The 14,307-nt window shown below is 42.0% G+C and overlaps 1 protein-coding gene and 1 long non-coding RNA gene across 4 annotated transcripts in view; one reads left to right on the plus strand and one right to left on the minus strand.

Annotated features, from left to right (window-relative positions):
- Ddb2 (damage specific DNA binding protein 2) overlaps window positions 1-12,323 on the minus strand; it is a 23,993-nt gene extending 11,670 nt beyond the window's left edge. For 2 of the 3 annotated variants that reach the window (XM_021195093.2, XM_021195092.1), the window contains exons 1-3: window positions 11,869-12,242; window positions 10,353-10,489; window positions 9,646-9,837 (exon numbers count right to left, since the gene is read on the minus strand). In XM_021195093.2, coding sequence (XP_021050752.1) covers window positions 9,646-9,837; window positions 10,353-10,489; window positions 11,869-11,995 — 456 coding nt within the window. In that variant the 5' untranslated portion in view covers window positions 11,996-12,242. Of the gene's footprint in view, window positions 1-9,645; window positions 9,838-10,352; window positions 10,490-11,868; window positions 12,243-12,292 lie in introns of those variants that run through there. The other variant, XM_029536132.1, reaches the window with a different exon arrangement.
- Window positions 12,323-13,733, plus strand: LOC110319599. The gene is made up of 2 exons (XR_002380407.1): window positions 12,323-12,583; window positions 13,095-13,733. It is a non-coding gene; the product is annotated as an uncharacterized LOC110319599 (long non-coding RNA).
- Window positions 13,734-14,307: the final 574 nt, after the last annotated feature.

Here is a 14,307-nt window from a genome sequence, read left to right on the forward strand (position 1 = left end):
CAATAGAAAAGGAGGGAGGGATGGCTCTGAAGTAAAGTACTTGCTGCACAAGTACAACTGAGTTCAACACCTGGCACTGCACAGAAAGCTGCACTTGTAAAGTCGGACTAGGGAGTCACACAAGAGATTCTTGGAGCTTAGTGGCCAGCCTACCCTAATTGGTGAACTCCAGGCTACTAAGAGACTCTGTCTCATTAGAACACAGTGGGACAGTATGATGGCACAGCAGGAAAAGTAAGGCAAAGCTGAGCAGGCACTTGTCCCCCAGGCTGAGATTAACAGGTGGGCTACCATGCCACTACTGGAGATTGGAATTCTGTCCTCATTACCCATTGAGCCATCTCACTAGCCACTGGGTAAGAAAAACATTTAAATCTTCAGATAAACTATAGCAATTAATAAATGTAGATTTCTGCTTCTAGCCATGTTAATATCAGAAATCAAACACACCTCATGTTTTAAACAACTAGAAAAATGAACAAAATACATGAAACACATTTACAATACATATGCAATAGGCAGACAACAAAGGATAGAAAAGTAATGAGGTTGGCCTGCATCTGTGCAAGCTTATTGCTTGGAGAATATATCCAGGCTGGGGCAGGAGAACAGTAGCCACCATGTCTCAGTAAGATGGGCAGAGAGACTGTCAACATGGAGTTTTGAGGAGGCAGATGGACAGAGAACACTCTGGAGATTTTCCCATGGACTTCTTCCAGACTTTGATTGAATATTACTGTGTAAATGTATGTGAAGAAATAAAAATGCCACAAATTAGTTGGAGAAAATCTTTAAACTGATCTGTAATCTCATCTCCAATGGGATTTTTGTTAAGGCTGGTTTTCACTATTCAGCCCAGCCTGGCCTACATCTTTCTGTCCTGTGTTTTCTTCCCAAGTGCTAAGATTACAGACTAAAGTAACACTATACCAAATTTGAAACCATTCTTAATACCCAGGGACATACTGGATATATTAACCACACTTCAGGGCAGTCCCCATGCTCAGGAGTATGGCCAACACAAAATTACTCAATGATATATTTGTAGACTTTTATGTTATTTTTCTTTATTTGGCTCTTAAAAATATTTTTTTTTCACCTGAAACAGGGTCTCATTATGTAGCTCTGGCTGTCCTGAAACTCACTATGTAGACCAAGTTGGCCTTGAACGCACAGAGTTCTGCCTGCCTTTTTTTTTTTTTAAGATTTATTTATATGTATATGAGTATTCTTTTGCTGTCTTGTATATGAGTACACTGTTGCTGTCTTCAGACACACCTGACAAGGGCATCAGATCCCATTCCAGATGGTTGCAAGCCACCGTGTCATTGCTGGGAATTAAACACAGGACCTCTGGAATAGCAGTCTGTGCTTTTAACTTCTGAGCCATCTCTCCAGCCCCAAGTTCTGCCTGTCTTTGCCTCTTAAGTGCTGGGATTAAAAGCATGACCAGTATAGCTGGCTGTTTGGGCATATTTTTACCTTATTTGTCTTTTGCTTGTTTATTTTTCCTTTTTTTGGGGTGTGTCTGTGTGTGTTTGTTTCTTGGGGGTTTTTTGTTTTTGTTTTTAATTAGAGAGAAATAACAGAAAGTGGGGTGGTAGGGAGGTGGGGAGAATCAGGGAGAAATTGAGAGAAAACACGAAAAACATTTGTTCTTTTGTTTGTGTACTTGCTTGCTTATTTGTTTGTTTTTCCAGACAGGGTTTCTTTGTCTAGCCCCAGCTGCTCTGAACTCACTCTGTATGTAGACCAAGCTGGCCTTAAACCCAGAGATCCACCTGTCTCTGTGTCCCAAATGCTGAGATTACAGGTGATTGCTACCACTGCCTGGCTTACCAAAATATATTGTATAAAATCTTAAAAAAGAAAAAACAAAAGGCCAGGCATGGCAGTACATGCCTTTAATCCCAACACTCAGGAGGCAGAGGCAGGCAGATGGGGAAAGAGGGGAGTGGAAAGGGGAGAACAAGAGAGAGAGGAGACAGGGGGAAGAAACTACTGGGGAAAAAGTGGCCTGAAAACTGCCAAATTTGGTGACAACTATAAACCCATAGATGAAGCTCAATGATAGCAAACTGATGAAACTTGGAAAATTAAGAGGCACATCACAATCTTTTGCTTGTTTTATTTTTACTTATTTATTTTTTTTCCAAGACAAAGTTTCTGTGTAGTCCTGGCTGTCCTAGAACTCACTCTGTAGACCAGGCTTGCCTCGAACTCCTCCTGCCTCTGCCTTCCGAGTGCTGGGATTAATGGCATGTACCACCACTGCCCAGCCTCTTTTTATTTTTTTTGAGGCAGGGTGTCATGTAGACAGATTGGGCTCCAAATCAGCATGTAGACTTCAGTGGTCTTAAGTGCTGTGACTACATGAGTGTGCCGTGTATGACATGTACATAGATTACATGTGAATTTTTTAGAGGAACCAGAAAACATATTCGTATATAGAAATTTTATAAGGATGGTGGCAAACCTCTCACTAAAAAGCATCTTTCTAAGGGGCTGGAGATGGCTTAGCAGTTAAGTATTCTTGAAGAGGGCCTGAGTTTGGTTCCCAGAACTGACCTTGGCCAGCCCATATCACTCCAAGTGATCTAACACCTTCTAAACTCTGAGAGTACCTGCAATTATATATACATACCCACATAGAAACACACACACACACACANACACACACACACACACGTACATAATTTTAAAATAAGGAAAGTAATTTTTAAAAAATGCATCTTTGAAATATTGAAAAAATAAAAAAAATGAAAATAAATAGTTTTTTTAAAATGAAAAGGTGAAGCTGGGTGTGGTGGCACATGCCTTTAATCCCAGCACCTGGGAGACAAAGGCAGGCGGATTTCTGAGTTCGAGGCCAGCCTGGTCTACAAAGTGAATTCTAGGACAGCCAGGGCTACATGGAGAAACCCTGTCTCGAAAAACCACCAAAAAAAAAAAAAAAAAAAGATGAGAAGGTGTTGGGCATGGTGCTGCACACCTTTAATCCCAGCACTCAGAAGGCAGAGACCAGTGGATCTCTGTGAGTTTGAGGCCAGCCTGATTTTACAAAATGAGTTCCAGGACAGTCAAGGCTGTTACACAGAGAGCCATCTCAACAAACAAGCAAACAAAATACAACAAGGACAAAAAGAAAACCCCAAAAACTAATATTAAAATTAAATGAAGGGGAAAAAAACCCTTCAGGCACAAATGACTTTGCTACTAAATTCTATACAAGAAATAAGGAAGGCTAAGGAGGTGGCTCACTTAGTAAATTGCTTGTTGTGCAAGTATGAAGACTGAGTTCTGATTTTTTCAGAGTATCCATGTAAAAAACTTTGCCACAGTGGAACTGCATGTCTGTGCTGTGAGCTGGGGAGATAGAAATAGGTGGATTCCTAGAACTTGTTGCCAGCTACCCTAGCCAAATAGATAAGCTCCTGGTTCAGTGAGAGACTCTGCTTCAAAAATTTAAAGTGGAGAGTGACTAAGAAAGACACCCAACATGGAACTTCTAGCCACTACACATCCATGTGTATGATCATCCATATGCACATGTACAACTCATATGCAGCATATATATATATATATATATATATATATATATATATATATATATACACACACACACACACAGAATTAAAAGTTGAAATTTCAATACCAATTCTATACAAATTCCAGAAAACTAAAGCAGAGGGAGTACTTTCCAACTCATTTAAAAAGGTCAGCATTACACCGACACTAAAACAAAAGGTGACAACAATGATGACGCCAAAAAAGAAAAGAGAATTACAGATGCATTTGTAATCCCAGGTGAGACAGGTGGATCAAAAGTTCAAGATCAGCCAGGCAGTGGTAGTGCATGCCTTTAATCACAGCACTGAAGAGATAAAGGCAGATGGATCTCCTGTGAGTTCAAGGCCAGCCTGGTCTACAGAGTGAGTTCCAGGACAGCCAGGGCTATACAAAGAAACCCAGTCTTAAAAAACAAAAAAAAGAAAAAAAAGATTAAACAAACAAACAGTTCAAGATCATCCTTACATAGTGAGTTCAAGGCTAACCTGGGTACTAGTGTATATAACATACATATTTGACATAAGCACAACAATCAATGATAGAATATTTGTGTAGCAATAATGAAGAGAAAAATGGATGTGTTCAGAGAAATGTTTAAAATGGACTGTTTTCGATATTTACTTAAATCTTTAAACTTCTATTACTTGAATTTTATAACAGACTTAAATTTTACAAAAATTCATTAAATATCTTTTCTTTTCACTTTGAAAATGTAATGTGTAGTACCTCACCAAGGGTTTGAAAGATGTCAAGACCAAAGCCAAGATCAGATGACAAAAGTCCCAAATGGCTCTGCTGTTCCCCTGTAACTGTTCTCAAGTGAACTTCCTATCAACATCTGGGGTAAACAAAGCCCTCTACATCAGCATGCCTTCTCTCTGCCCCAAGCTAGTTCCCTTTGAAGCACAAAACTCAATGCTCAAACCAATCGCCATGGCAGTGTAAGGAAACTTCAGTTCTATGCATGTAAGATAATACACATGTACAGCAATATAATATACATATATAACATGTATAAGAAGAGGTAATATAGGGCGATAGCGTGTGTGGCTCAGGAACAGAAGTATGCTTAGCAATGTGGAGCCCTTCAGCACCTTCTTCTACAAAAAAACTGAGGGGTGGAGTGTGCAAAAACAAAAGCAGGCTTGGTCTGGCACAAACTCAAAACAGCTGTCTTTCCCCTTTTCATCATGATGCTGTTCCCTAGAATATTTCAGACTCTTTACCACCTCCAGGCATAACCATATTTCTCTATTCCTGTGTCCTAGATTCCTGGGGAAATGAAAATCTCTTGCTGGAATTCTTTGTTCTGGCTTAAATTTAAACACCCTCTCCAGGAAGCCACCTGTTTTGTAACCTGCACTGGGTGGGGGCTGGGATGGGGGTGGGGAATCTACACAGCCCTGTTTTCCTGACACCCATCTCAGACTTGGACTCCTGGTCTCCCATGCCTGTCTAACCTGGTCTTTCAGATGAGCTGCTTCCCCAAAACCTCCATTTAAATTAGAGGCCTCATCTGGGATACAGCTTCACCTCTTTCAACTCTAAAACTATAGTGGGAGAAATGGTAAGCTAGAACATAAGCAAGCTCAGATGTGTGCTCTATTTTACTTAGCCACAAAGACATTTAAAACCACTGTAGACTAGTTACCTAATGCCAGTATTAGGCTAGATACCATAAGCTGGTTCAAGTCTCAACTATTTAGGAATTATTCCAACCTAGAAGTTTGGGCCAGCTAGGGCAATATAATGGGACTTTGTCTCAAAAAATAAAATAAAGGGGCTGGTGAGATGGCTCAGTGGGTAAGAGCACCCAACTGCTCTTCCAAAGGTCCGGAGTTCAAATCCCAGCAACCACATGGTGGTGGCTCATAACCATCCATAACAAGATCTGACGCCCTCTTCTGGAGTGTCTGAAGACAGCTACAGTGTACTTACATATAATAAATAAATAAATCTTTACGAAAAAAAATAAAATAAAGTGGTTAATATGGTATTTTGTATGTATTTTAAAACAATTAAAAAATTTTAAAATGGTACTTGATGTTATATCCACTTTTATTTTTTTTAAACTTTTTTTTTTAGTGCATGAATGCTATCTGCATGTGCACCTGCAGGCCAGAAGAGAACATCAGATCCCATTACAGATGTTTGTGAACCACCATGTGTTTGCTGGGAATTGAACTCAGGACCTCTGGAAGAGCAGCCAGTGCTCTTAACTGCTGAGCCATCTCACCAGCCCCCATTTTGGAACTTTTGAAAATTAGGAGTAGGCTACATAGGGAATTCAAGGCCAGCCTGGATTACTAGTAGATATGATCTCAAACGATAATAACTGGACATTGTAACACATCCATTTAATTCTACCACTCTGGAGACAGAGGCAAGTGGATCTCTGTAAGTTCTAAACAATCAAGGGCTACAAAGTAAGACCCTGTCTTAAAAATAAGAAAACGAGGGCTGGAGAGAAGGCTCAGCTGTGGTTAAGAGTACTGACTGCTCTTCCAGAGGTCCTGATTCAATTCCCAGCAACCATATGGTGGCTCACAACCATCTGTAATGGGATTAGATGCCCACTTCTGGTGTGTTGAAGACACGTACTCCTATAAATAAAAATAAACAAATCTTAAAAAAAAAAAAAAAAAAACTAAAACCTAATAAACAAGACAAAAAAAACCATACAGGGCTGGTGAGATGGCTCAGTGGGTAAGAGCACCAGACTGCTCTTCCGAAGGTCCGGAGTTCAAATCCCAGCAACCACATGGTGGCTCATAACCATCCGTAACAAGATCTGACTCCCTCTTCTGGAGTGTCTGAAGACAGCTACAGTGTACTTACATATAATAAATAAATAAATCTTTAAAAAAAAAAAAAAAGTTTAAAAAAAAAAAAACATACAGCACTCATAGAGACCATACATATACTTTCAGGTTTTATTTGAAAAAGAAAAAAAATTATATCCAAAAAATTTAAGACTTACATTTTTTTTTTCATAAAAATTGTCTCTTTACTATTAACAGTTTATCTTTCCCCCACGAACCTGTTTGGCTTCTTGAGGTCTATTGAATTTTTAACTTAAGTCCTAAAACTAGAAAGTTACTTTTATAGAACAACTCTCCAATGTCAGTTACCAACCAGATAAGGTAAATTTCCTAAACAGCCAACACCTCAGCAACTGAACATAAACCTTAGCATTTTAGACCATTCCTAAGGGGACTGTGGGCATGGCGAGACACATTTATAACTACACATGTGAGAAATGGAAATAGCAGAAACATCTGGAATTCAAAGTCATTCTTACTTAAATAGCAGTTCAAGGACAGCCTGGGCTAAAATGAGACCCCCTTTCCAGAAAATCAAATAGTCAGGCATTGTGGCACATATCTTTCTTTTTTGTTTTTGTTTTTGTTTTTGTTTTCAAGACAGGGTTTCTCTGTGTAGCCCTGGCTGTCCTGGGACTCACTCTGTAGACCAGGCTGGCCTTGAACTCAGAAATCCGCCTGCCTCTGCCTCCCGAGTGCTGGGATTAAAGGCATGCACCACCACTGCCCAGCATGGCACATATTTTTAATTCCAGTACTCACGAGGCAGAAGCAGAAAATCAATGTAAGCTCAAAGCTAGCCCAATCAATGCTAGCCCAATCTAAATAGAAAGTTCCAGGCCAGCCAGGCGTGGTGGCGCACGCCTTTAATCCCAGCACTTGGGAGGCAGAGGCAGGCGGATTTCTGAGTTCGAGGCCATCCTGGTCTACAGAGTGAGTTCCAGGACAGCCAGGGCTATACAAAGAAACCCTGTCTCAAAAACAAACAAACAAACAAACAAACAAAAGAAAAAGAAAGTTCCAGGCCAATAGAGCTACATAGTGAGACCCTGTCTCACTAAAACAAAAAATAAAAAAAAAAACAAAACAAACAAAAAAAACACACAAATCAAACCAAAAATAGAAACTTAAGTGAGGACATCTAGATGTAGTTCTGTGGTAAAAGGCTTGCCTTTTTGAGCCCTAACAACAGAAGCAGGGCAGGCTATGACAACAAAGTGCCTAAACACTACATCAAATCTTCCAGCCTTGCCTGACACCTGATAGCACCATGCCTTTCCTCTTGTCTCCTGATTATTTAAATAGTATTCTTCAGTCATCCCTGAAGACTTTGGACAACATCTATAACTCCCAGAGACTCTTCTTTAGTGTTTTAGAGAATTTGGTCTAGCTGTAGTTCAAGCCCCTCATTCATTCAACAAATACAAAGTAGCTACTTTATGCCAAAGATTGTTCTAGGCCCTGAAGATATAGTGATAAAGCAGAAAGACAAGGTCCCTGCCACCATGATTATTTTCCAATGGGCAAGACAGAGAAATGCAATATTTCAAATACTGATAAATATTTGGGGAACATTGTGAAGCAGAGCAATTATTGAGGAAGTGATTGGGTTGGGCAGGGGCTCCTTCCTCTTTAACAAGGTAGATCAATGAATGGCGCACACCTTTAATGGCAGCACTCTTGAGGCAGAGACAGGTGAATCTTTATGAGTTTGAGACAAATTTGGTCTAAAGAGTTCTAGGCCACCCAAAACTACATAGTGAAACCCTGTTTCAAAAATGAATGAATGAATGAATGAATGAATACTAAAAGGCAGATTAGGAACTGGAGAGATACTTCAGCTTTTAAAAGCACTTGTTGCTTTTGCAAAAAACCCAAGTTTGGTTCTGAGCATTCATTTGGCAGCCCACAACCATCTATAACATCTATAACATCCAAAGGATGCTCACTGATGTTCACTCCTGGCCTCTAAAGATGCCAGGTATGCATATAGTACACATACATACATGCATGAAAAACACTCATATTCAAAAATAAAAATTTAAATCATTTTTTTAAAAAAGGCAGATTACACAGAGACCTGAACTGTTTAAATCATTTTTTTAAAAAAAGGCAGATTACACAGAGACCTGAACTGTAAGTGGAAGGCAGCCATGAGCAAACTATAGAAAAGAGAACTCCAGCCAAAGGGAAAATTAAGTCCAGAGTCCCAGTTTCAGGAACAGAAGTAGCTGATATACCTGAAGCATGGGAAATACTATGGTTTGGGCATGAACTGCCCTCTCCCTGACCCAAGGTTCATATATTGAAGGTCTGCTCCTCCAGATGATCGAACTATTGAAAGGTAACTGCATCATGAGGGGGATAGATTGCTTCATCACTGCTTTAATTTATTGATGAGTTTCAAGATGAATGGGCTAATAGGACCTGGGGCCCGGTTAAAGGCAGCAGTCTCTGGGGAACAAAGCCATCACTTACTCCAGACCCTTGTAATTCATTCTCCCTGCTTACTGACTGCTGTGAGGTGAGCAGCAAGCACTGCTCCATCATCCTCTTCTACCATGATGCCCGCAAAGCAAACAAGCATGGATGGAAACAGCTACAGCTGTTGTTCTTCCTCTAAATCATTTCTCTCAGGAACTGTCACAGGAATGGAAAACTAACTAACACAGGAAAGACGGACAAAATGAGGTTAAGTAAGAAGGCAGGCAGAAGGGCATGGCCAAGGCAGACAGGTCTCTATGAATCTGAAGTAAGTCTGATCTACATAGTGCATTCCAGACCAACCAAGCTACATCGTGAAATTCTATCTCAAAAAGAAGATGAAGAAGAAGAGGGGGCTGGAGAGATGGCTCAGAGGCTAAGAGCACTGACTGCTCTTCTGAAGGTCCTGAGTTCAAATCCCAGCAGCCACATGGTGGCTCACAACCATCTGTAATGACATCTGACAACCTCTTCTGGTGTGTCTGAAGACAGCTACAGTGTACTTAGATATAGTAATAAATAAATCTTTAAAAAGAAAAAGAAGAGGAGGAGGAGGAAGAGGAATGCTAGACCCTATGGATGACTAGTCTATACCTTCTAATATTTTAAAGGCCAGTATTCAAAACATATTTGAATTTTGTCACCATTTACATGCTTGAAAACACCCAGTTACTTTTTGTTCCACCTTGCTACTGGATTATCAACATTCCTTCCATTCCTCCAAAAAACAGTTTTATAGCATAACCACCTGGCACATATAACCACTTACCCCTTTAAGGAAGATAGGTTTGTCCTTTATGCCAAAGTTCCAGATCATAATATCTCCCCCTTTGGAGCCCACAGCCAGGGTACTGGGATGAGTCGGGTGCCATGCCAAGGACGTAGTCCTCCTGTCAAAGGGGGCAGCTTTTCGGAATACCTGGTAAGAAGCTAGAGAGTGCAAAAAGGACTTCTGCAGACCCTGATACAGAGAAAATAGAATTAATCTGGATTCATTGAATTAAAACTCATGTCCTGAGCTGGCACAGTGCTGCATGCCTTTAACTCCAGTATTCAGGGGGTAGAGGCAGGTGGATTTCTGTGAGACTGAAGCCAGCCAGGTCTACAGACAGAGATCCAGGCCAGCTAAAGCTACACAGTGAGATCATGTCTCGAAACATAAATAAAAATTAAACGCAAGTCCTGGATAAACTGTCAATGTCTGGCTCCTTTGTATACAGGCAATAAGTCTTCACTGGCCTTGTGCATCAACTATCTGCAATATATGTGAACTAATCCTGGAAAGCAAGAGGGAGAACGCATGTTGTGGCTAAGAAGTCTACAAAGTAAAACCTTTTCTCTTTGACTGAATGTCCAGTAGGTCAATCATCATACCGGGGGGTGACCTGATCCTGAACCAATTTATCCCCTAGTGAGAGAGGGCACTAGTTGAAAAGCTAGGCAACCTTTGAGCACGTCAGACAGGAGACATCTCACCTGCTGTAGTGATGACCAGGTGGTTTTGCCCAACTTACGCTGGTAAAGATCCCTGACAATGCTGCTACTCCGTGGAGGGATCTGCCAGCTGGACAACTCTGCCAGAAGGCAGCACGACTCACATGTCCTGCTAGAAACTGCCAAAGAAGAATACAAACATTTTCCTCTCCCCAATCTCAGGAAAGGTTTTCCCCCTGAAAACCCTTTGTCTCATCATCTCCTTAAAAGCCTTTCTCTGCTGTTGAGTCTCACTCAACCCAAGAGATAAATAAAAAACCCTTTTCCAAAACCCTCCTCCAAACAGAAATTCTGAGTGAAACTAAATACGACCTCACAGGGTTGCTTGGAGCTTTGCCAGAGAGATGCAGAGTTATGGACACTGAAGACTTTTCTTGTGTGGGATCACAAATAAGTAGGAGTTGAGGGACAATCTTAAAGATCACAAAATTTCTAGGACAGCACAGGAGAAACTGCTGAAGGAAAGTTTGTTTAACCTTATATTAAAATAATATCAGGACTGGACTGGTGAGATGGCTCAGCTGTGGTTAAAAGCACTGACTTCTCTTCCAGAGGTCCTGAGTTAAATTCCCAGCAACCACATGGTGGCTCACAACCATCTATAATGGGGTCTGATGCTCTCTTCTGGTGTGTCTGAAGAGACCAACAGTGGACTCATATACATTAAATAAAATAAATCTTAAAAAAATAGAACTATCCAAATATAGTGGTGCATAACTGTAATCCTAGCACTCAGAGGGCTGCAGCATACTTGGATTGGAGGCCAGCCTGGGCTATAGAGCGAGACTCTGTATTTAAGGAAATACTAAGTAATGTCATGAGCAACCATTACTTGAGTGGAAACCAGAATGCAGTAGGGTTTAGAAAAGTTCTAAATTGATTAGGTGGCTTCAGGGAGGAGAGGTAAATCAGAGTATAATAAAAATAAAACAACTCTGAGTTACCAAGCCCTTCTGGTGGACCCAAACTTATAAGTCCTTTCTCTTGACAACTTTCCTTTCTTCTCATGGCTAAAACCACTCTATCAATTTACCACATTTCTTACAGACCCAGGTTCAAGCCCTGGTAAACCTCTGAGAATGAGCTTCCTGAAGAAAGGAGGAATTTCAGACTCTCAGAGCTGAAACCTAAGGCCATAGAGCTAACATCACTGACAATGGAAATTCAGCAGCTGAGAGGCTATGAAAGGGTTACTTTGAAATAGGAGATGTGTAAAACTTCTGGAACAAGGAAAGTGGGGACTGGCTTTCCGGTGATGGAGCTCATCTGAGTCTTCCTGTCACCTGGGGTAGAGGTGGAGGGCAATTCAACTTAAACTCTCTGTTGTCAATGAACTGGCCAATAAAACCAGTCGTTAGCGTGTAGCTCAGTGGCAGCCCACTTGCTGAGAGTACTGCTTCGGAAGCCCAGGCACAAGCACCCTCCACCCCAACTTCGGCCTCCGACGCGAGCACCCTGAACCCCCGGAAAGCTAAGGCGGCAGCAGCACAGGCCGTACCGGGACCCTGCACACGCAGCTTCTTGGCTTCGGGCTCCAGCTCCTGAGGACCTCTGCGACTTTTGCTCCTGAGGAGCAGCGCAACGTCGGGGGACTTCTGGGTTTCTGGGCATTTCTTGGGAGCCATGACGCACTCGGTGAAGAGATATCAAGCTCTCTGGCAAAATAACGAAGCAAGGAGTGGAAAAGCCTCCGTGGAGAAAACAGGAAGGGACTACCTACGAAGCGGCGCCGTCGCAGGTAGCGCAGCTAGGACAACTTCGCGCCAAACGCTCCTGGGCGGCTTTACTTTTAGCCCCGCCCTGGCCCCGCAGGGCTGCCCCGCCCCTTGGAACTGCCCCGCCCCCCGGGATTGCCCCCCGTAGGGGGCTGTCCCGCCCCCGGAACTGCGCCGGACTGCTCCACCCCCTTGGGCACGACCTACCCCCGGCTACTCCGCCTCTTCCGGAGTGACGTGTGGCGCGCGCTGGGAGGGTCTTGTCTTTTAACTCCCTAGGAGCTGGGTCTTCGCTTGTGCGCTGGACCTGAAGAAACCCGAGTGTTTGGACCTGGGGGAGGGAGCGCCGGCCGGAAACCCCGCACGCTGGAGGCGGAGCCAGGCGGCGTCCCAGGCCACATTGGGCGAGTTCCAGCGGTGCGGTGAACTACGCTGAAAAACCCTGTCTGGAAGAACAACAACAGCAAAAAAGGGAGGGAGGGAGAGAGACAGATAAAAGTAGGTAGTTTATGTCTTAAAAAGAGCAAAGATTCAAGTGTGGCTAAATACTTCTCATTTTCCCCACTAATAATAGGTGTCTCTAGGGCTGGAGAGATGGCTCAGCGGGTAAGAGCACTGACTGCTCTTCCAGAGGTCCTGAGTTCAATTCCCAGCAACCACAAGTTGGCTTACAACCTTGTATTGAGATCTGATGCCCTCTTCTGGTGTTTCTGAAATGACAGTGTATTAAATAAATAAATCTTAAAAAAAATAATAATAATAATAGAAGTTGGGCGTGGTGGCGCACGCCTTTAATCCCAGCACTCGGGAGGCAGAGGCAGAGGCAGGCGGATTTCTGAGTTCGAGACCAGCCTGGTCTACAAAGTGAATTCCAGGACAGCCAGGGCTACACAGAGAAACCCTGTCTGGGGGGGGGGGGAAGCAAAACAAAAAACAAACAAAAGAAAATAGGTGCCTCTGATTACCCAATCACAATCTTAGCATTTGAATCTTTCCTCTCACTTTACAGATGGGTGTATTTTACCTCATACTATAGAAAAGAGCTGTATCTATGGTGGCAGGCTCTGTGTAATTCCCAGCACTGAGGAGTCTGAGGCATGAAGAGTTAGCCTGGACCACACTGCCATCTTGTAAGGATCAGATAAGAGTGAGAAAATCTGAGGACTGGAGAGATGGCTCAGCGGTTGAGCACTGACTGCTTTTCAAAAGGTCCTGAGTTCAAATCTCAGCAACCACGTGGTAGCTCACAGCCATCCGTAATGAGATCTGACGCCCTCTTCCAGTGCCTCTCAAGACAGCTACAGTGTACTTAGATATAATAATAAATAAATAATAATAAATAAATCTTTTTTTGAAAAAATAAGAAAATCTGGCGTGCTATTACACAACAAGGTGACAGTAGATAATGGATTTGCTGTATATTTTCTAAAAGTAGAAAGATTTTGAATGCTTTCACCATAAACAATATATGAGAAGATATGTTTAACCCAATTTAAAGAATACAATGTGTGTGTCAAAAGTAATGTATTCCTTATGATGATGATACTTACATAAACACGTAAAATTCATATGTTTTAATGTAGTTTAATTTTATTTTAAATTAAAATGATGCTCTAGAAGAAAATAAAAGGCTGAACCCAGCACCAATCATGGGGATGTCCTAAGATGTGCTTAAATTAAGAACTGTAGGTTAGTGGCTGGAGAGATGGTTTAATGGTTAAGAGAGCTTGCTGCTTTTTCAGAGGACCTGAGTTCTGTTCCCAGTACCCAGGCAGGTGGCTCACAAATACCTGTATGTAACTGTGGCTCCAGAAGACCACACACCCTTTTCTGGACTCTGCAGGCAGATGCAGCCATATAGACACATAAGCACATAAAGAAACATGTATACATATGAGTTAAAAAAAATTAAAAGCTGGTCAGTGGTGGAATATTCCTTTAATCCAGCACTTAAGAGGCAGAGGCAGGCCTAGTCTGCAGCGCAAGTTCCAGGACAGCCAGGGCTACAGAGAAACACTGTCTCGAAAAACCAAAGTAAGTAAGTAAATAAATAAATAAATAAATAAATAACTGGGCCGTGGTAGAAAATACTCTTCTACATGATGAGTTCCAGGACGGCCAAGGTTACACAAAGAAACCATGTCTTGGAAAAAAAAACAAATATAAAATTAAAAATGAATCCTGCTAGGCGATGGTGGCGCACGCCTTTAGTCCCAGCACTT

This window comes from Mus pahari, chromosome 3 (genome assembly GCF_900095145.1).
Source record: "Mus pahari chromosome 3, PAHARI_EIJ_v1.1, whole genome shotgun sequence".
Classification (NCBI taxonomy): domain Eukaryota; kingdom Metazoa; phylum Chordata; class Mammalia; order Rodentia; family Muridae; genus Mus; species Mus pahari.